The following is a 21,412-nucleotide window of genomic DNA, read 5'->3' as shown; positions in this document are numbered from 1 at the left end:
GAGTGGTAGGATCAGCTTTGAAGGCAGTTATCTCAATATAAACTTGCAAGAATGAGTGCTTATTTTCCCTGACAGGTATACATGTGTCTCATCACAGGCCCTCAGTCTGCAATGCCAGCTGAAATTTCTCACTCACCAGACACAGAGGTCACTCAGGCACTCCAGAATAAAGGAGTTTTTCTCCTCTGGTCTGAATCCACCCAGGTATTAATGGGGGGCTCAGCCTGGAGCGAAGGAGGCTCAGGGGGACCTTGTGGCTCTGCACAAGTCCCTGACAGGAGGGGGCAGCCCAGGGGAGGTCGGGCTCTGCTCCCAGGGAACAGGGACAGGAGGAGAGGAATTGGCCTCAAGTTGCACCAGGGGAGGTTAAGGTATGATACTGGGAGAATTTCTCCTCCAAAACTGTTGGAACAGCGTGCCCAAGGCAGTGGTGGAGTCACCATCCCTGCAACTGTTCAGAAAACATGGATGTGACACCCAGGACACGGTTTGATGGTGAACATGGAGGTTGTGCTGGTTGATGGTTGGACTTGATGATCTTAAAAGGTCTTTTCCAACCTGAACATCCCATGATTCTATGGAAGTACAGCTGTTCCTACACTCCCATGGATCCAATTATTTAGGAAATCTGTGGACGGGGTTAAAAGGGCAGAGATCCCAGCCCTTATAGGACAGACAACAGAGTCCAAAGTCTCTCTCAGGGGTTTCCAATGGCTCCTCAGCTCCCCAGACCACCTCTCCAAGCTCCATCCCAAGGAATGTTCCTGCCCTGCCATCCTAACACCCTCCCTGGGAAGCAGAGTTCCAGCCAGCCCACAGATTCCTGGGCTCTCTGCACAACCTGGGTTTAATAGGTTTAACAAATTTGGCTTTTCCATCCCGACCAATTCCATGATACCACTACAGCAGTGTGCTGATTTTCCCAGGACAAACTCTTTCTCCTAAGTAAGAGTTGGAACAGCTGAAGAGGAGAAAACTCACCAAACTTTACAAAGAGCACCCCGGTGGTGGAGACCGTCCTCCTGCCGTTGGTGGCCACGCATTGGAAGTAGCCGGTGTCGGTGGTGTCCAGGTTGCGGATCCGCAGGCGGGATCCATAGGGGGTGGCTCGGAAGGAGATCCTGCGAGGCTCCTGCACCACGGGAGCGTCGTTCTTCAGCCACCTGACCGTGGGAGGGGGGTTCCCAGAGACTTTGCAGTGCAGCTCCGCCGTCTGGCCAAGGGTGGTGGTGATGTTGTTCATGGGTTCATCCAGTGTCAGGAAATAATCTGGGATTGGAGAGAAAAGAAGGAGAATGACGAACTCCAGAGCAGGGAATGTCAGTGTGGAGAAAGTTCCTGCTTGTCTTTGGAAGGGACACAAAGGAAGTGGATGTCAGGCTTCCCTCTGCTGTTTTAACATCTCCTATTTGGCTTCATTCAGCACAGGAAAAACACTGCTTCCCTTTTTTCTTTTCTTTTTCCCAACCAATAAACATGAAGAACATCTCAGAACTCCAGTTGTTCATTTTGATGCTGACCTGCCTCTGCTCATGCTAGAATCCACAAAATATAGGAATATATGAAAGGAATCATTCAGAAGCGAAAATCCTGTTACCCAGAGAAGCTGTGGCTGCCCCTGGATCCCTGGAAGTGTCCAAGGCCAGGCTGGATGGGGCTTGGAGCAATCTGGGATAGTGGAAGGTGTTGGGGTTGGAATGGAATGAGCTTTCAGGTCTCTTCCAACCCACACCATTCCAGGATTCTGTGATCCTGTCTCCAAGCCATTTTCAGTGGCTCACAGAGCAGAGCAGACCATGTTATCCATGATTTTGTAAGCACCAACTGCAGAGATGAGGAATAAGGATCATACTGGGAAAAGGAGACTTTGTTCTCACTCAGTATTTCCAATACTAAGAGTACTGAAGATTACCTTCAATCTGAAATAGGGCTCATGACTGAAAAATCAAATTGAATTAAAATTACGAAGATGAATCTCTCCCAGTCCATTCCTGAGCATTGCCTTCTCCTGTCAAGGGCTATTTCACCGGGCATCCTTCAGGAAGAGGCCCATTCCCAGTTAACTGTATGCACCATTTCATTAAATTCTTTAAAGGCAGCGAGGGAGATGGATTGGGAATGGAATCCTCAGGCTTTCATCTCCATGTCAGAGGTTCAAACCTAATGGTGGTCATTAGTGCCCAGAGCCATTATCAGCTGCTGGCTGTCCCAGCAGGGTGGCCAAGGAATGAGAAATCCCAACTGCATCCGGCTCCTGAACTCTCAGAGCCAAACCAGGAGGTCAAGAAAAGCCAGAACCAGTAAGTGAACTCAGAATCACAGAATTACTTGGGTTGGAAGGGACCTTGGAGCTCATCCAGTTCCACCCCCTGCCATGGGCAGGGACACCTTCCACTATCCCAGGTTGCTCCAAACCCCATCCAACCTGGCCTTGGACACTTCCAGGGATGGGGGAATCCCCGAATTGGTGCTGTGCTGCTTTTGCTCCACCACTCTCAGGTCCATGTGGAGTTAACTCCAGCAAGAAGCCTTCCCAAAAGTGTGAAAAAACCCTCTAGCACGTTCCAAACCAGCTCAGCCACCCAGCCTGCCTGAGTAAGCCACTTCCCTAATTATTCCCGGTAATCTCGGCTTGCCCAGCTCCTCCCTTCATTATGGTTTGTGTGGAGCAGTATCTCTTGCCTTTGTTTTCAATCTGTTTAGCACACAGCTTACCCTGTATTTGCACAGCACTTTGAACAAGGCGTCCCTGTCCTCACCTGGTCCCAGGAGCCATTTGGGACAAACATTTGGCACAGAGGCCCTGCTCACAGATATTTTTTTTCCACATATATTTTTTCAATTAAGTTCGAATGTGCAGGTGTGAAACTGTGCTTCTCTCAGGGAACAAGGGGCAGGATGAGAGGGAACCACCTCAAGTTACACCAGGGGAGGTTTAGATTGGCTATCAGGGAAAAACTTTTCATGGGAAGAGTTGCAAAGCATTGGAACAGGCTGCCCAGGGCAGTGGTGGAGTCACCATCCCTGGAAAGGTTTAAAAAATGTGTGGAAGTGGCACCTGGGGACATGGTTTAGTGGTGAACATGGTGGTGGTTGGACTTGATGATCTTAAAAGGTCTTTTCCAACCTGAACATTCCATGATTCTATGGAAGTACAGCTGTTCCTACACTCCCATGGATCCAATTATTTAGGAAATCTGTGGATGGGGTTAAAAGGGCAGAGGACAGACAACAGGGTCAAAAGTCTCTCTCAGGGGTGTCCGGTGGCTCCTCGGCTCCCCAGACCACTTCTCCAAGCTCCATCCCAAGGAATGTTCCTGCCCTGCCATCCTAACACCCTCCCTGGGAAGCAGAGTTCCAGCCAGCTCATGGATTCCTGGGCTCTCTGCACAACCTGGGTTTAATAAAGCCCTGCTAACAGCCTGGGACTGCAGAACCACAGTTAATTACCCAATGTAACATTTCTGTACTGCAGCCGTTCATACAATTCCTGATAATGTTCTGGAGACTGCCTCCGACATCTCCAGCCTAACAGGGAGAGAAACACAGCCCTGGGATGGGTTGGCTGACAAACAGCACAGTGAGCAGAACGTTTTAAAGATCCTGAGGAATAAAGGAGAGGCAAATAAAGGAGTAAGGATGGAGGGCAGGTTTCCAAAGCCTGGATTTTGATGTATCAGTAGAAATCGTAAGTCAGTGAAAAAGTGTGGATATAACACAAGAGCTATGGGGCAACTTCTCTGTAGGGACCAAGAGAAGTGGCCTCAGCCTCAGCAGCTGCTGTCTCCTCTAATTGTTCTCCACCTTCCTCCATGAGCTGCTGCAGAAACACTAAAACAAAATCATCTGCTAAACTCACCCTAGATTAGTCCTCAAATCCATAAATTTAGCATCTGAATCATAAACCAGATCAAGCAGCTCACCTGAGATGAGATTTAAACAGGGCAGGTTTGAAGCCACTGGGAGCTGTGTGAGATGTTTCTCATGGATAAAGCAGTTCTGGAATGAAAAATGAACTCCCAAGAAACCTTGGATTGCTACAGAGGCACACAAAATGATGAGCATCCCTTCCCTGGCATGCACAAAACTCATCCATCGCTGCCCTTGCCTGGTGTGGAGGGGCTGGAGAGGAGCCTGGTTGTATTTTTATTGTCTCTGGCACCTTCCAAAGCCCATCAAAGGAGAAATTCTGTGTGAATTCTGTGATTCTTCCCTGGGAGGGTGGGGAGGCCCTGGCACGGTGTTCCCAGAGCAGCTGTGGCTGCCCCATCCCTGAAGTGTCCAAGGCCAGGTTGGAGCAACCTGGGATAGTGGAAAGTGTCCCATGGCAGGGACGGAACGGGATGAGCTTTAAGGTCCCTTCCAACCCAAACCATTTCCCCATAATTAATCTGACAGTCTCCTGCCATCCAGCAGCTCTCCAGATGGAGTTGACTCCCTCTGACCTAAAGAAGAATTTCTTAGAAAAAAGACAGTCCTTGTGTACTGGGAATGAACCAGGCTGGTGGCACCGGCCTTTGGAAAGTCTGAGTTTAATCCTGGCTCTGAGCAGTCTTGGGTGAATCAGCTCAGTTGTGATTTTTAGAAGAGCCAAAGGGAAGTAGACACCCAAAGCCAATCAAAGCTCACATGGGATTTGTGCAACTAAGGCCTTTTAAAAACACCCTTAAACCTTTTGGCTCGATGTCTCCAGCCATAAAGTGAGGATAATAATCCCTCTTACATCATGGGGAGGCTGCTGTGTACATTAATGAGATAATGCTCATAAAGCACTTTGAAGGTGAAAAGTGCTATGCTGGGATAAGCACTGTTATTATATTTTAAGTTAAATCTCAGGGTTTCAAGCACAGAACAAAAGCCTGTCCATACTTTAGAGTAGCACGCTATAAAAACATTTGGGAAACGTTTTAATTTACAGGAGTACGGGAGAATAGCCTGAAAGAGTTCTAAATAAAATTTAGCCCACCTATAATTTAATAATAGTCAAACTGATTTTTTTTTAATTTGTAAAAACAATTTACTGCTGGGCCTAGACCCTGAATGCCAAGTTTCAGCCCACAGAGAGGTTTTTTTTTAATGGCTGAGTTATAAACCCTTGAAAAATGCTGACAGCCCCTTTACTAGAGCAGCACTAGCGGGTGCCCTATAATGAACTTTTAAATGACTTGAGATAATATCTGGAAAGCCAAGCCTGAAATATATTTCTGGGTTTGAGCCGTTGCCAAGGCAAATACAACACATCATAAGTCATCCTCCTGATTCTGAGCGCATAAATTGGAGACACTGCATATAAAACCCAAATATTAGGTATTCTTCATGGCCAAACTTTGTGCTGGTTTGATGTTACAGAGCAGCAACAGCTGTGCAAGGACGAAATGTAGAGCGTTGCACGTCTCCAAAGAAGAAAAGTGTCTGTATTTCCACAGCTCTGCCTTGACATTGTTAAATAGGAGCCTGCCCAGTCCTAATAAATCCTCCACTATTCTACTGCTTTTAAGTGGAACCCAGGTGGCTTTCAAAATAAAAGCTCATCCTGGCCGGCCAAGGAATGTTAATCTGCTCTGTGACCACACAGTTACTCTATCCTAAATTACCACAGACACATCTTAGAGCAGTAACACCCTCTTGGCTTGCAGGAGGAGTTTGTTGGCCACAGCGAGACCTTTCCCCCCAGCACCGTGTGTGCTGCATGTTTCTGATTTCACAAGGTGTTTAAAGCACGATGGGGATGCAGGATTAGACCCTGGAAGGGTCATTTTATGAGAAGAGTTGTTGTTTCATTTTTCCTTCTCTTTCTGCCCTTCTGATCTTTCGGAATATTCAAAGAAAAGCTAAAATTAAAAGTCTCTGCTCAAGCCTAAACCAGCTTTAATCCAGGTGCACCAGAGAGGCTGGTGCGCCAAGTTCCTTCCATTACAGGTGGGAAACAACACAGCTCTCTGCAAAGGAACATCTCCAGACCTTTCCTCAAGCAGCTGTAGGGACACCTTTTCCAGCTGCTGGCCTGGAGAAGTCGTTTCATTCTGGATTTGAAGATTCAAACCTGCAGCAGAGAAAGCAGAACCTGACCTGGCTGGAGCAAGGCAGTGGGACGCCAATATTCCAGGCTGCTTGTTGCACTTACGGAACCCTGGAATGGTTTGGGCTGGGAGGGACCTCAATGATCAGCTCATTGGAAGGGACCCTTCCACTAGACCAGGCTGATCAAACCCTGTCCAACCTGGCCTTGAATTCTCTTTGTGAACTGAAAGGTTTGGCAGCTCCCTGGTTCTTTGTCAGTGCACGCACTGGAAAAATGCCCAAAAGTGTCTCTGTCAGTGACTGCAAAGAACGTTCAGTGATTGATAACAGAGTTGAAAACCTTTATCTAAAGGGAAGGAACTCTTGGCCACACCAGAGGGGCTGACACACTCTGTCCCATTTCATGTATTAGCCTGGAAAGCAGCATTTTCCTCCATCCAGAGCCTTGGATTGTCCACGAGTCCAGCGTGGTGCCACACCGGGACGTGCTCCATACTCACAAATATCAGCACCGGCACTGAGCTCAGTCCCTTGGAAATTTTCCACATGGAATAGTTGTCTTTGGAGAAGGCCAACAACACTGGGCCCACCCAGCCTGAAGATGCCAGAGGGGCTTGCTGGCTGCTCCATGAGAAAGAAGGAACCAGCAGGATTTGTGATGGAAGCGTGGCCACGCACAGGGCACGTGTTTCTCTGTTGGGAAAAGGATTCACCATGGATTGCTGGATCTGCCCATAGCTCACAAAGGAAAACAACTCCCCATGGGTCTGATCACCAGACCTTGTTATTAAAAGAGGGTAAAAGGAAAGTGACATTCCAAGGGGGAGTTTATTTTAAATGAATAAAAAAGAGGAGTGACTGTGGGAGGGAAGAGATGCCACACTCAACCCCTGATTTGGCAACTCTTGGAGAGTATCAGGGTTAAAGAAGTCCAGATAATCATGTGGAAATATCCAATGTCAACAGTCTTGAGACAAAAGGAAACCCTCTGCTGCCCTTGCTTGCCCAGATTAATTCCCAGTGGGTTTCCTCAGCGATGCGCAGGGTCAATCTGGGATGCACATGGAAGCTGTGTCCTGGACTTTCCCTTCCCAGACTCCATCCAGAGGGTTCAGTACCACCCAGGATAACTCCCTGAGCTCAACCAGGCAGGGCACAGCTCGATGGCTTTTCAGATCTCCCCATGTGACTGTCACTGGGATTCTCAGAATTAATTGTTATATTCTGATAATTAGCAGCTTAGAGACGGCGCTGGGCTTGTGGAGGGAAACCAGACTTCCAAAAAATTATCTGGAACCTGAATCCCACTGCTTTTAGATGGGAACTGGACAACTCACTGCCCTCCATGAACTCTTGAGATGCATTTGAGAGTCACATCTGCCCCTCCTTTCATGAGTCACCTCTGAGGTTTAAGGACAGATGTCTCAGAGGTCACCTTGAGGGGAAATGAAGATTTTCTTTACTCAGGAACTGGTTTTATAGCCCAAGTAGGAAACCTCTAAACTTTATCACCAAAAAAACCCATGATTTGGAATAGGTAAACAAATGTCCACATCCAGCTATAAAGCCAACTACTGAAAACCATCAAGGGATTTTGTTGTCACTTTGGAAGCTGCTCTGCAGTAAAGAGCCACAAAGAAAAACTCCAGCATTAAAGGGAGGGTGTATGGAAAGGTCTGTGCCTCAAGATTAATGCTGTGGAGTCAAAGAAAAGCTGTTATTTCTGACATCTTGACATAGCATCACTTTAGGATCTGGTTCTTATTAGCCCTTTCTGTGCCTTTTAAAGGTCTATTTTTTTTTTTCCACCAAAAATGTCAGGAAATTTGGAACAGAAATGTACAATAAAACACGTCCCTTGACCCTCTGATCTATCAATCTTTCAAATAAACAAAGATAGCTGGATGAGCCAGGAAAAGGTTATTATATATAGTTACCTTATGTATAATGGTCAATATTCACTGCACACACTCAGATTGTATAAAAAATCTGATGTAAGTGAAGCTTTTTGTGGAAGATTTTTGCCGTGAAAGCCCAAAGTTACTCAGGGTGGTTTCATTTTCAGGCCGCGTTCTGTGACCTTCGAATTTCACACCCTGTATTATTTATAAATGAGACATTCAAGAAACACAAATTCTCAAATAAAAACGTGCACTCTGTCAGTGGAAAAGCAAACAAAAGGAGCTAATGTACTGTGGCTAAAAAAATTTTCAAACAAAGTAGCAGCAATTTACTGCCCTGCTACTAACAGGACCCCACAAATCGAATCAGAACCCTGAGCCCCGTCGGGGGAGCTTGATTTACCCCATATCCCCCAGATAATAAAGGCAAATAAAAAGGTAAATTGTGCATGAATGTGAAAGCTGTAATTCTTCCCCTTTCAGCACATGTATCAAATTCGCATCCAGTGATTTCAAAGGAGAATCTGGAATCTCTAAAGGACCGGGGCCAAAGGCAGGAGGCCTCGATCCACCTGGTTTTCGCCACGTTTGGTTGTGTTGATGTTGTTTAGGATGTAGTTTGCCTAAGAGTCAAATTCTCCCTGGGAGATCACCAAGATTTTCCCTCTAAGAACTCCCAGCCAAGTCCTTTCCCTGCCTGGAAGGACATGTGTTGGGGTTTTAGTTTAGTCTTAGGTTTTCCTGTTAAAGGAATTTTCTCCCATATGCATGTTGCTAGGGGACAAATAGCTGTACTTAAGAAAGACAAAAAGGGGAGTGGGGCGGGCCTGGCTACTCCTTTGTCTACACCTGGGTGTGGGGACAGTTCGCTCTGAGCGTCCGGAGAGAGAAGCTGCAGAGAAAGGAGCTGCTGCTGCCTTCTTTTTGGCCGTTCTTTCTTCCTGCTGGAAGCAACGCCGGGACCCCAAAAGCCGCTTTTCCCTGCCCTGCTGGAGACCGAGCTGTGGCTGTCCTGCTCCGCTGCTGCTTCGAGCTTTCGCTAGGCTGTAGCCCTGCTCGCCCTGCCTGCCTGGGCCTCCGTGGTTTTTTCCCATCTGGATACATCTCGTCTGCCACCCGGGATTTGCGTTCGTCCCTGCCATTCCAGCCTGCTGTTCCTGAGAGTCCGGGATCGGCTGCCCAGCGGTTTGTGAAGCCTTTGTTCCATCCCTTCCCGGGATCCCAGGGCACCAGAGCCGCGGGTTTCCCGAGCTCGCTCCGGAGCGCCCCCTGCAGCCGCGGGGGAACCATCGCACCTGCCCTGCTCACCGGGAGCCGCCAGCGCCCCTGCCGGCTGCGAGCGGAACTGCACCCGAGGGGAAAGGGCCTGACAGCCGAGAAGGCTGGCACTGGGTTTGTGATTGCTGTTACTGCCATAGTTGTTGTTGTTTTGTTTGACTGGTTATATACATATATATATATAGTAAAGAACTGTTATTCCTATTTCCCACATCTTCGCCTAAAGGCTCTTGATTTCAAAATATAATAACTTGGAGGGAAAAGGGGTTATATCTGCCACTTCAAGGGGGGCCTCTGCCTTCCTTAGCAGACACCTGTCTTTCAAAACCGAGACAGATCTTGGCGCCCAACGTGGGGCCTGAGGGCATTAAGAGATAGAGGTGAAAAAGGAATAACAGTTCCTCGATAACTTTATTTTGTGTGCTGGATATTGGAACCTTGTTAGGCAGCACTATGTGGTCTAGTTTACCCTGGTTTGGGTGGCATGTAGCCGTGGCTATATTCTTCCCCTTTGCAGCTCCTTACTTGAATATGGGTCCTCTGACTAAGGCTACCATTGCTGTTATCCAGCTTGCGTTATGGGTCGAGAAGGTGAGGAATTCATGGGTTTTTAACTTCCTCCGGAATGTGGGCACATGGATAAACAGCTATCACACACTGAGCACATGTTTTTGGGGTTATGTTAACAATGGTACCTTCTGTGAGGAAATGACACCAGGGGAAGTTTTCTCCCAACCCCTCAACCAGTTCTTTGGGCCCACCCCATCAATTTTCGAAGGGTTTAAATTCCCTCTGAATACTAACCACCTGCTGCTGATAGGCCTACTCTATTTAGCATTCAAGGATAAGTTGAGATTGGCTTGGATATCTACCCGGACACCAGCCCCAGAGACTAGAGATCCTGCCCCAGAACCTGACATGGCCCCAGAGAGTAGAGTTCCTACCCCAGAGCCTGATCCTGCTCCAGAGCCTGACACGGCCCCAGACACTAGAGATCCTACCCCAGAACCTGACACGGCCCCAGACACTAGAGATCCTACCCCAGAGCCAGAGCCTGCCACAGCCCCAGACACTAGAGATCCCGCCCCACAGACTGATACTGCCCAACAGTCCACCTCAGAAATGGACTACCCAAACTGGGTGGGGGTACTGGCAAAAGGGATGCAGGAGATGTGCCAAGAGATGGGTCAGGTGCGCCAGGGGATATGCCAGGAGATGGGTCAGGTGCGCCAGGGGATATGCCAGGAGATGGGTCAGGTGCGCCAGGAGATATGCCAGGAGATGGGCCAGGTGTGCAAGGAGATGTGCCAGGAGATGGGCCAGGTGCGCCAGGAGATATGCCAATTGCTAAGGGAATACACCTCCTCAGCTAGTGAAAAACCCTCTCCCTGCCCCAAAGAGGGTGAGTCCGATGGTGCAGCAGTGGAACCCACGGATGTTACAACCGTCCAGGCTTCAGCTGAACCACAAGGACAACCACAGCCAGCAGCAGTCGCCCCTGTGCAAAGGAGGAAGTATAAGACCAAATCAGTACGACCAGTTAATGATGATGGGCAACCAGGGCCCTCACAACCAGCAGGAGAGCCAGAGCCAGAAATCATTACTGAGTCCCTGTCGCACGACAGTCTCCGTGCTATGCGAAACGACATTGTGCGAAGGGGGCGTGAGCCTTATACCACCTGGCTGCTTCGGGTTTGGGACCTTATGGGCACAAGTGTGCAACTGGATAGTGGTGAGGCAAGGTATCTGGGATCGTTGACCCAGGACCCAGGTGTGGACCAGATATTTGTGAGGGAGCCAGGGCCTCTCTCTCTCTGGGAGCGGCTCTTAATGAGTGTGAGAGAAAGGTTCATTCACAAAGAAAGAATGCAGGAGTATCATCATAGAATGCAGTGGAAGACACTCGAGCAAGGGATCCAACAGCTAAGAGAGGTGGCAATATTAGAGGTACTCTTTGGGAAGGATGGACAGCATGATAATGACCCCGATAAGGTCAGGTGCACAGGACAGATGATGTGGAACCTGGCAAGGCTAGGGCCATCGCAATACACCACCTTCATTGCAACGATTGATGCTGACAATACCCGAGAAACAGTGGGCTCTGTTGCCAACAGGCTCAGGCATTATGACAGCATGATCAATGGCCCGCTGAAAGCTCATGTCTCTGCTGTGGTCCAGGACCTCAAAGAGGAGATGAAGGAGAAGATGGAGGAGATGAGGGAGGAGATGAGGAGGGTCAGTGTGGCACCAGTGCGAGTCACAGGCCCCCAAGTCAGAGCCCGTCGTCCCCCTGCTAGAGAGAGAGGGTACACCCCACGAGCTGAGCTGTGGTTTTTCCTGTGTGAGCATGGGGAAGACATGAGAAGGTGGGATGGGAAACCCACCTCTGCCCTGGCAGCGCGGGTGCGTGAACTCAAGGAGGGAGGCACTAACCGAGGGGGTTCCGCTAAGGTGAAGGTAGCCTCAGCCTCCCGTGATCGAGCTGCCAGGCATTACAGAAGGGAGGATGATATGTCAGATCCCCTTGAAGGTACCTCGAGCATGTACGCCCAGGGAAAGAATGATAACCAGGGCTAGAGGGGCCCTGCCTCTAGCCAGGAAGAGGCACGGGAGAACCGAGTTTTCTGGACGGTGTGGATCCGATGGCCTGGCACATCAGAGCCACAAAAATATGATGCATTGGTTGATACTGGGGCACAGTGTACTTTAATGCCATCGGGACATGTGGGGGCAGAACCTGTATCCATCGCTGGGGTGACCGGGGGATCACAGCAGTTGACCCTTTTGGAAGCTGAGGTGAGCCTGACTGGGAAGGAGTGGCAAAAGCATCCGATTGTGACCGGCCCAGAGGCCCCGTGTATTCTGGGCATAGACTTCCTCCGGAATGGCTACTACAAAGACCCAAAAGGACTCAGGTGGGCATTTGGGATTGCTGCTGTGGAGGCAGAGGGCATTAGGCAATTGAACACCCTGCCTGGACTATCAGAGAATCCTTCTGCAGTTGGGCTCCTGAAAGTGGAAGAGCAACGAGTGCCAATTGCCACCTCGACAGTGCACCGCCGGCAGTATCGGACAAATCGAGATGCTGTGATCCCCATCCACAAGATGATCCGCGAGCTGGAGAGTCAAGGGGTGGTCAGCAAGACCCACTCACCCTTCAACAGCCCCATCTGGCCTGTGCGCAAGTCTGACGGGGAATGGAGATTGACTGTGGACTATCGTGCCTTGAATGAAGTGACTCCACCGCTGAGCGCTGCCGTGCCAGACATGTTGGAGCTCCAGTACGAGCTGGAGTCCAAAGCAGCAAAGTGGTACGCCACTATTGACATTGCCAATGCATTCTTCTCCATTCCTCTGGCAGCAGAGTGCAGGCCTCAGTTTGCCTTCACCTGGAGGGGCGTGCAGTACACCTGGAACCGACTGCCCCAGGGGTGGAAGCACAGTCCCACCATCTGTCATGGACTGATCCAGACTGCACTAGAAAAGAGTGAGGCTCCAGAACATCTGCAGTACATTGATGACATCATTGTGTGGGGGAACACTGCAACCGAAGTGTTTGAGAAAGGAGAGAGAATAATTCAAATTCTCCTGCAAGCTGGTTTTGCCATCAAGAAGAGCAAGGTCAAGGGACCTGCCCGAGAGATCCAGTTCCTGGGAGTAAAGTGGCAAGATGGACGACGTCAGATTCCCACTGAGGTCATCAATAAGATCACAGCAATGTCTCCGCCGACCAACAAGAAGGAAACACAAGCTTTCCTAGGTGCTATAGGTTTCTGGAGGATGCACATTCCCGAGTACAGCCAGATCGTGAGTCCTCTCTACCTGGTTACCCGCAAGAAGAATGATTTCCACTGGGGCCCTGAACAGCAGCAAGCCTTCGCCCAGATCAAACAGGAAATTGCTCACGCCGTAGCCCTTGGCCCAGTCAGGACAGGACCAGAGGTGAAGAACGTGCTCTACTCTGCAGCCGGGAACAATGGTCTGTCCTGGAGCCTCTGGCAGAAGGTGCCTGGTGAGACTCGGGGCCGACCACTGGGATTCTGGAGCCGAAGCTACAGAGGATCTGAAGCCAACTACACTCCCACCGAGAAGGAAATCCTGGCAGCTTATGAAGGAGTCCAGGCTGCCTCAGAAGTAATCGGCACTGAGGCACAACTCCTCCTGGCACCCCGACTACCGGTGCTGGGGTGGATGTTCAAAGGAAAGGTTCCCTCCACGCATCACGCCACCGACGCTACTTGGAGCAAATGGATTGCCCTCATCACGCAGCGCGCCCGAATTGGAAACCCAAGTCGCCCTGGGATCTTGGAAATAATTACAAACTGGCCAGAAGGTGAGACTTTTGGGTTATCTTCTGAAGAAGAAGAGGAGCAGGTGACACGTGCCGAAGAAGCCCCACCATATAACGAGCTACCAGAGAGTGAAAGACAATACGCCCTCTTCACTGATGGTTCCTGCCGAATTGTAGGCGCTAGCCGGAAATGGAAAGCCGCTGTATGGAGCCCCACACGACAAGTTGCACAGGCCACTGAAGGAGAAGGTGGATCGAGCCAATTTGCTGAGCTCAAAGCTGTCCAATTAGCTCTGGACATAGCTGAAAGAGAGAAGTGGCCAAAGCTCTACCTCTACACCGATTCATGGATGGTAGCCAATGCTCTGTGGGGTTGGCTGGAAAGGTGGAAGGCGGCAAACTGGCAGCGCAGAGGAAAACCAATCTGGGCTGCTGAAGAGTGGAAAGACATCGCCACTCGGGTAGAGAAGCTATCCGTGAAGGTCCGTCATGTAGATGCTCACATCCCCAAAAGCCGGGCTAATGAAGAACATCGTAACAACAAACAGGTAGATCAGGCTGCGAAAATAGAGGTGTCCCAGATAGACTTGGATTGGCAACATAAAGGAGAACTGTTCCTAGCTCGATGGGCCCATGATGCCTCAGGTCATCAGGGCAGAGATGCCACCTATAAGTGGGCACGAGACCGAGGGATGGATCTAACCATGGACAGTATCTCCCAGGTTATCCATGACTGTGAGACATGCGCTGCGATCAAGCAGGCCAAGCGGGTGAAGCCTCTGTGGTACGGCGGGCGATGGTCCAAATACAAGTATGGGGAGGCCTGGCAGATTGATTACATCACACTGCCTCAAACCCGCCAAGGCAAGCGCTATGTGCTCACAATGGTAGAAGCCACCACTGGGTGGCTGGAGACCTACCCTGTGCCTCATGCTACTGCCCGGAACACCATCCTGGGCCTGGAAAAGCAAGTCCTTTGGAGGCATGGCACCCCTGAGAGAATCGAGTCTGACAATGGGACTCATTTCAAGAACAGCCTTATAAACACCTGGGCTAGAGAACATGGCATAGAGTGGGTGTACCACATCCCTTACCATGCACCAGCAGCTGGGAAGGTTGAGCGGTGTAATGGACTGCTTAAAACCACCTTGAAGGCACTGGGTGGGGGGACTTTCAAAAACTGGGAGATGCATTTAGCAAGAGCCACCTGGTTAGTTAACACTCGAGGTTCCACCAGCCGAGCAGGCCCTGCCCAATCCGAACCCCTACAAACAACAGATGGAGATAAGGTTCCAGTAGTGCACATGAGAGGTATGCTTGGAAAAACTGTTTGGGTAAAGTCTGCCTTGAGCAAAGACAAACCCATCCGTGGGGTTGTTTTTGCTCAGGGACCAGGTTGCACCTGGTGGGTGATGCAAAAGGATGGAGAGACCCGATGCTTACCTCAAGAGGACCTTGTTTTAGGGTGAACTACCCATGGCTCTGCACTTGTATCAATATCAGCATGTATATTTGTATATAATTTGGGTAATGCATAGATTTATATGGTTAAAAAAAAAGTTAAGTTTCATGTAACATGTTAGTATGGGAAAAAATTCGGGGTGGATAATGTTGGGGTTTTAGTTTAGTCTTAGGTTTTCCTGTTAAAGGAATTTTCTCCCATATGCATGTTGCTAGGGGACAAATAGCTGTACTTAAGAAAGACAAAAAGGGGAGTGGGGCGGGCCTGGCTACTCCTTTGTCTACACCTGGGTGTGGGGACAGTTCGCTCTGAGCGTCCGGAGAGAGAAGCTGCAGAGAAAGGAGCTGCTGCTGCCTTCTTTTTGGCCGTTCTTTCTTCCTGCTGGAAGCAACGCCGGGACCCCAAAAGCCGCTTTTCCCTGCCCTGCTGGAGACCGAGCTGTGGCTGTCCTGCTCCGCTGCTGCTTCGAGCTTTCGCTACGCTGTAGCCCTGCTCACCCTGCCTGCCTGGGCCTCCGTGGTTTTTTCCCATCTGGATACATCTCGTCTGCCACCCGGGATTTGCGTTCGTCCCTGCCATTCCAGCCTGCTGTTCCTGAGAGTCCGGGATCGGCTGCCCAGCGGTTTGTGAAGCCTTTGTTCCATCCCTTCCCGGGATCCCAGGGCACCGGTGCCGCGGGTTTCCCGAGCTCGCTCCGGAGCGCCCCCTGCAGCTGCGGGGGAACCATCGCACCTGCCCTGCTCACCGGGAGCCGCCAGCGCCCCTGCCGGCTGCGAGCGGAACTGCACCCGAGGGGAAAGGGCCTGACAGCCGAGAAGGCTGGGACTGGGTTTGTGATTGCTGTTACTGCCAGAGTTGTTGTTGTTTTGTTTGACTGGTTATATACATATATATATATAGTAAAGAACTGTTATTCCTATTTCCCACATCTTCGCCTAAAGGCTCTTGATTTCAAAATATAATAACTTGGAGGGAAAAGGGGTTATATCTGCCACTTCAAGGGGGGCCTCTGCCTTCCTTAGCAGACACCTGTCTTTCAAAACCGAGACAACATGCCAAGGTGGCAGCTTCAGCATGGGTTTGTCAGTGAGGGTGGCACAGCTTCCCCTGGGGAAGGCCCCAGAGCTCCATGAGCAGCCAGGCTGCACCCCAGGATGTCCTGCAGACCTTCCACGGCCTCCTCCTGTGCTGCAGCTGTTGTCCAGCCCTTCCAGGGAATATTCTGCCCACACCAGGATCTCCAGGAAGTTCAGGACACGCAGTCCCAAATGCTGCACCTCTCCCATCTCTGGTTTTGACCCTCCACTGTCATTCTCTGCTGCGGATCCCCAGACCAGCCCAGGGAAGGGATCCTTGATATGCCTTTGAATGTTAAGGATAAATCCCAGCTGGACCTCAAACTGTAAAATCCTGACTCCTGCTGCCAAGCTCTCCAGGGAATGTGGAAGGAGCACCATGGGACTGGGAAGTGCTGCCACACAAGCTCTGTGCCCCACAGAGGCAGTGGGGAGCTCAAAGCCTGGGCTTGGGACCATGGATGTCTGGAAATGGAAATGGTTCCCAAGCTCTGACCCATTCCAAAGCTTAATACGTGTGTGCCAGAGCTGATAGGCCATGAAAGGAAAAGGAAAATAGGCAAAACCTCACAGTAATGGCTTTCTTTGGAAGCTGAAAGACCAAGCTCCTGGGAGGAGGAGGAACCAGCAACAGGAAATGTGCTGCATCCCAGTCCCAGTTGCCTCAGCTCCAGCTCAGCCACAGCCAGGACACATTCCTGTGCCTCTGGAGGAGGCTGCAGGTGGGAATGGGGGCACTGGGAGGGCTGGATCAGGGGAAGCTGCAGGGACAGCACCGTTCTCTTACCAGCCCTGCAGAATGAACGGCCACTGGAGCTGAGTCCTACCCACAGGTAAAATAATATTTCAAAGCTGACTCTTTCCTGGCAAAGACTCCAATACTACCTTTGCCTAAGGATGAAGAGTTCCCAAACAATTCCTCCAGTGTAGCAGATGTAAATAGGCTCTCATTCCAATCCAGGCCTATTTCTCTGTAAATAAACCAACATGGGATGGAAGGAGGAAGGAAAAGCCTCTCCTTCCATGATCCCTTTTGTGGGAGAGGAGCAGCTGAATGGAGGGCTCAACTTCACCTTCGTAAAGAAGGAAAAGAAGATGGGAAATTGGGAGCTTTCCCAAAACAAGAGCTGGAGCAGGAGCTTGTCCCTTGGTGTGAGGGGAGAGAAGTGGAGGCAACACACAGGGAAGGAGAAATCCAAGGAGAAATCCCTGTAGGAACGCACACGGAAGAGGCTTTCCCCAGCCTCTTGGAGCAATGAGCCACTGTCCCCGTGGGACATCTCCCACCTGGGGCTGCTCCAGGCTCCCCCAGCCCAAGGGCATCTCAACTGGAAGCTTGGGAGTGAGAAGCTTCACATGCTGCCACCAGCTCCCTGAAATGGGGCTTTTCCCACCACCAGAGCCCCCCTTTTCCCCCCAACTTCCCTTATTTCTCCTCATAGAATTATTTATGGGATCATATTTTCATTTCTCTTTCTCCCTCGTGGCATTCCCTCTGCACACCATGGTTTACCAGTAGGAAAAGAGAGAGAAATGCTCACAGCTAAATCTCCCCCGTTTTAAAAGTGATTATTTTTTATTTTTTATGCCCAGTTTGTTTGTTTTTTTAAGGTTTTGGTGAGAAACCACCTCCTCCCTCCCATCAATCGTTGCTTTCAACAGCTCTTCACGGGTGGCTGCGTCTCTTTTAAATTCATTTCCTGCTAAAAAGAATAAACAGGCAACTATTTAATGCTGTCGATTTAGCTTATTTAATAGAAACTGAAACCTGAATAGGGCTCAGTTGTAAGATAATCACTGCAGAACTCACCCAGCGAGGCAAAGCACCAGATTAAGTCATTATTTCAAAATGCAGAATATTATTATCAAGCTGTTCCTCCTTCCCCAACACAGGGCACACACTGGAGGAGGAGATGCTCATTTCCAAAAGGCAGCAGGTAGAGCTGGAGCCACTTAGAGCGGGCAGGGATTTAACTGGGAAATCTAGCTGGAAACCACTTTCATGTGGTGAACTTAACAGGCTTTCAAATGAGTTTTACTGGGACGCCGGCGTGACCTCCTGGCTGAGAGCAGCCAAGACAAGTGGATGTTGACTCCTTGAGATGCAAAAGAAATGGGAGCCGAGCGCACGCCTCATTTTCTCCTCTGAGGTTTCCACTGCCCAGCTCAGCGTGTGCTGCCGAGGGCTTGGCTTTATCCAAGCCGGAGTTTCCAAGGCTTTGAGGAGAAGCAGCAGCTCCCACATGAAAGCCCCTGTTGGTGCCTGGGACAAGACAAAACCTGCGTGCCTTTGCTGGCAGGAGCTCCGGGAGAAGCCGCCCCTCTGACTAAGCTTTTCGGGCACAAACGCCTTTTAATCCCGTATGTAAATCCGTGTTGAGGTGTGGGAGCTGCCAGCACTCTAAATGCTAATCAGCTCCAGCAAAGGGGCCGGTAATCCCCCAGGAATGCGGGATTCAGCCCAAGCCGTGCTAATTGCGGCATTCCAGGTGGATTAGAAGCCGGGAACTTCATTTTACCTGTTTCTGACAATAGCTCAGAACAGGTGCCGTGGAGTTGGTGGGAAATGGTTCAATCACCAAGGTCGGGGTCGGGCTCGGGCTCAGCGCTGGCACAGAAATCTCAGCTCTGCTGGGACTCTCCAAAGCCAAAGCTTTGCTCTCTCTGGCATTTCCAAACTTTTGAGTGGATTTCTGGCCTTTACTTTCATTTTCTAGGCCACTTAGTTATTTCCTACTTTCTGAAAAACCAAAGAAAGCTGCCAAACAAGGAAAGAAACAAGGAATGAGAGCAGGTTTAGACGGGATGTTGGGAAAATATCCTTCCCTGGGAGGGTGGGCAGGCCCTGGCACAGGGTGCCCAGAGCAGCTGTGGCTGCCCCTGGATCCCTGGCAGTGCCCAAGGTCAGGGTGAACATTGGGGCTTGGAGCAGCCTGGGATAGTGGGAGGTGGGGTGGGACTGGATGATCTTTAGGGTCCTTCCCAAGCCAAACCAGTCTGTGATTCCATGATCCTGCCTGGGGGAAGCACCAGCACTTCCCCACAGCTTTGGGATGTTCCCTGAGCACAGCCCAGGCCTGCCACGAGCACCTGGATGAAGCCCTGCAGTGGGATAAGACATCCCTTCTATCAGCGCCTTCCCGCAGCAATTTGCTGGGATTTGGGAATTCTCTGCTGAATGACCACAAGCTTTTCTCCCTTTCCCACCAACCCTTTGACTTTCATCTTCTCCACAGTGTCCTGGATCACCAGAAAGTCCTGCTCCTTCCCTGCTGGGAAGGCAGATTTGAAAGAATCAACCTAAAATCCTCAGAATTACATATTCTCCTCATCCTTAAGCACAGAAAACATATTTATGCATAAACATCAAACATTATGAACACATGTTCAACAAAACATTAACAAAACACAGCCAAAAACAGTTGGGAAAACCATCTGGGGCAGAATTCCACTATGGGAAATTTCCATCTCAATAGTTAATGGTTGGCAAATGAAAAGAGTGGTTGACAAATTGCCCCATGAGGGTGGCTAAGAGTATCCTCAAAGACAAGTTTGACTCAGGAGCTGCAGCCACTGCCTTGCAATGAGGGAATCTCAGCAATTTGCCTTAAATAATTAACAAGGCTTAATTTACAAAACGAAGGGGAATGAGAAATCTCTCCGTTTTTTACAATATACACCCTCTGGAGAGCTCCAAGTCACACATAATTACCACCTGCAAATATTTTGTATTATTAAAGCCTCAAAATTTCGTAATAAAACACATCAGGGCAAACTGAGTGCCTGATGCTTGTGAATTTTGAGTTCAAATCCCAAGCTCCACCACACAAAACGTGTGACAGAACATCTCGAAATATTTTTGCCCTGTGGAACATTTTCCTGGTACAAGGAATGAACGCAGCAATCTCCAGAAATCACAGAACCATGGAATTAAATGTTGAAGGATCCCGAGGTAAATGAGGTTTATCTTAAATACGTCGACCCCCTTTGTTTGCTGATTTGTTCAAGTCAAGAAAAATTGAGATTTTAAAATCTGATTTCAGGTGGTTTGGGTTTTTTTTCTGCCTTCTTACCTTTATCTAATTCACTTGAGATGTTCCATGACAATGTGGGCATGAAATCAGCAACAACTGAGGAATTCGCTCCTGGAAGGGGAAAAGAGAAAAACCAAGAGGTGCTGTTAATATATGGATTCTATATCATCAGGAATCGAGTTCCTGTCACAGGAATAAAATGATTTGATGCTCTGTGCTGGCAGGCTGACACATCTGGGCAGCAGAAGCAGCCAAGGGGGAAAAGGCAGCGGGCCAGGGCTGGAGTTTGTTTTGCAATGCTGTTCACTGGGAGGCCTCGTGCTAATTAAGCAGCCAATCTTTGGGATGGACTTGACCCACCCTAAAACCTCTCCACAGGTTTTATAGAGGTAGAATGACTCTGCAGTGGAACAGCTGAGGGAAACACGGTGCTGAGAGGCTGCTGAAGGTGTTATCTATCAGTATTTACAAGCCATTTGAATGCTGAAAACCCATGTGCATGAGAAGGGATGTGATTTATGTGCTGAAGTTATCAGGGCTACTTGTATGAAAACTCCTGGAAACAGGGACTGGAAGGACTGATCTGAACCCCAGCAGCACCTGCTCATTGCTGGGAGAATTCTTTACTCTTCAAGAAAAAGCTGAATGGGGATTTAAGTCTTTGCTTGTATCTTTACCTAATTTTAAACAGCAAATCATGAGGAGGATGGTGTTAAGCCAGCGTGCCCTGCCTCAGCTCTAGGTCATGGTAGAACATTCCCTGTATCCAAACGTGGATGACTTCACCCAGCATCCAGGATTCACTGTCTCCCTGTAACAGCAGATCCAGCCTGTGAGGCTGCTCAGGCATCAGGGAAGGCTTTTGGAGTCATCCCCCAGGGATAAATAGACTTTCTGTGAGCCTTAGTGAGTGCTGGTGGAAGGGTGGGAAGAAGAGGTGAGCACACACATTCCATGGCATGGGAAAGCAGTGCACCTCCTAATTCCCTGTGTCCACCCAGCCCTGAGAAACCTGACCTGGAGAAGGAGGAGAGCAGTGCTGGGTGGGAGTGTTCCAGCACTGATGTGGGAGAGGGAATGTGAAACAAAACCAAGCAGTGCTCTGGGTGCCAGTCCTGGAAAGATTCACTGCAAATGAACACCCCACAGCCCACTCCTGCACCCTGGAGGGACCTCTAGTGCTGGATGATCTCAGAGGTGCACAGGGAGGGCAGAGTTGGGATGCTGCAGTCAGATGAGAAGAGGAATGTTCCAAGTGTCTTCATTTCACTTTGACACCACCTTTGAGCTTATTCCCAGATTTCACTCATAAAACACAGCCTGCAAGGACATGCAGAGATGTTCTGCCT

General features: G+C 49.7%; 1 protein-coding gene across 1 annotated transcript in view; it reads right to left on the bottom strand.

Annotated features, from left to right (window-relative positions):
• Positions 1 to 21,412, bottom strand: part of ROR1 (receptor tyrosine kinase like orphan receptor 1) — a 154,600-nt gene that overhangs the window by 34,815 nt on the left and 98,373 nt on the right. The window contains exons 2-3 of the mRNA XM_048313260.1: positions 20,103 to 20,174; positions 982 to 1,269 (exon numbers count right to left, since the gene is read on the bottom strand). Of these exons, the coding sequence (XP_048169217.1) occupies positions 982 to 1,269; positions 20,103 to 20,174 (360 nt within the window). The remainder of the gene's footprint in view (positions 1 to 981; positions 1,270 to 20,102; positions 20,175 to 21,412) is intronic.

This window comes from Corvus hawaiiensis, chromosome 9 (assembly GCF_020740725.1).
Source record: "Corvus hawaiiensis isolate bCorHaw1 chromosome 9, bCorHaw1.pri.cur, whole genome shotgun sequence".
In the NCBI taxonomy this organism is placed as follows: domain Eukaryota; kingdom Metazoa; phylum Chordata; class Aves; order Passeriformes; family Corvidae; genus Corvus; species Corvus hawaiiensis.
Note: the sequence above shows the minus strand (reverse complement) of the source record. Positions and strands in the feature narration are given on the sequence as shown.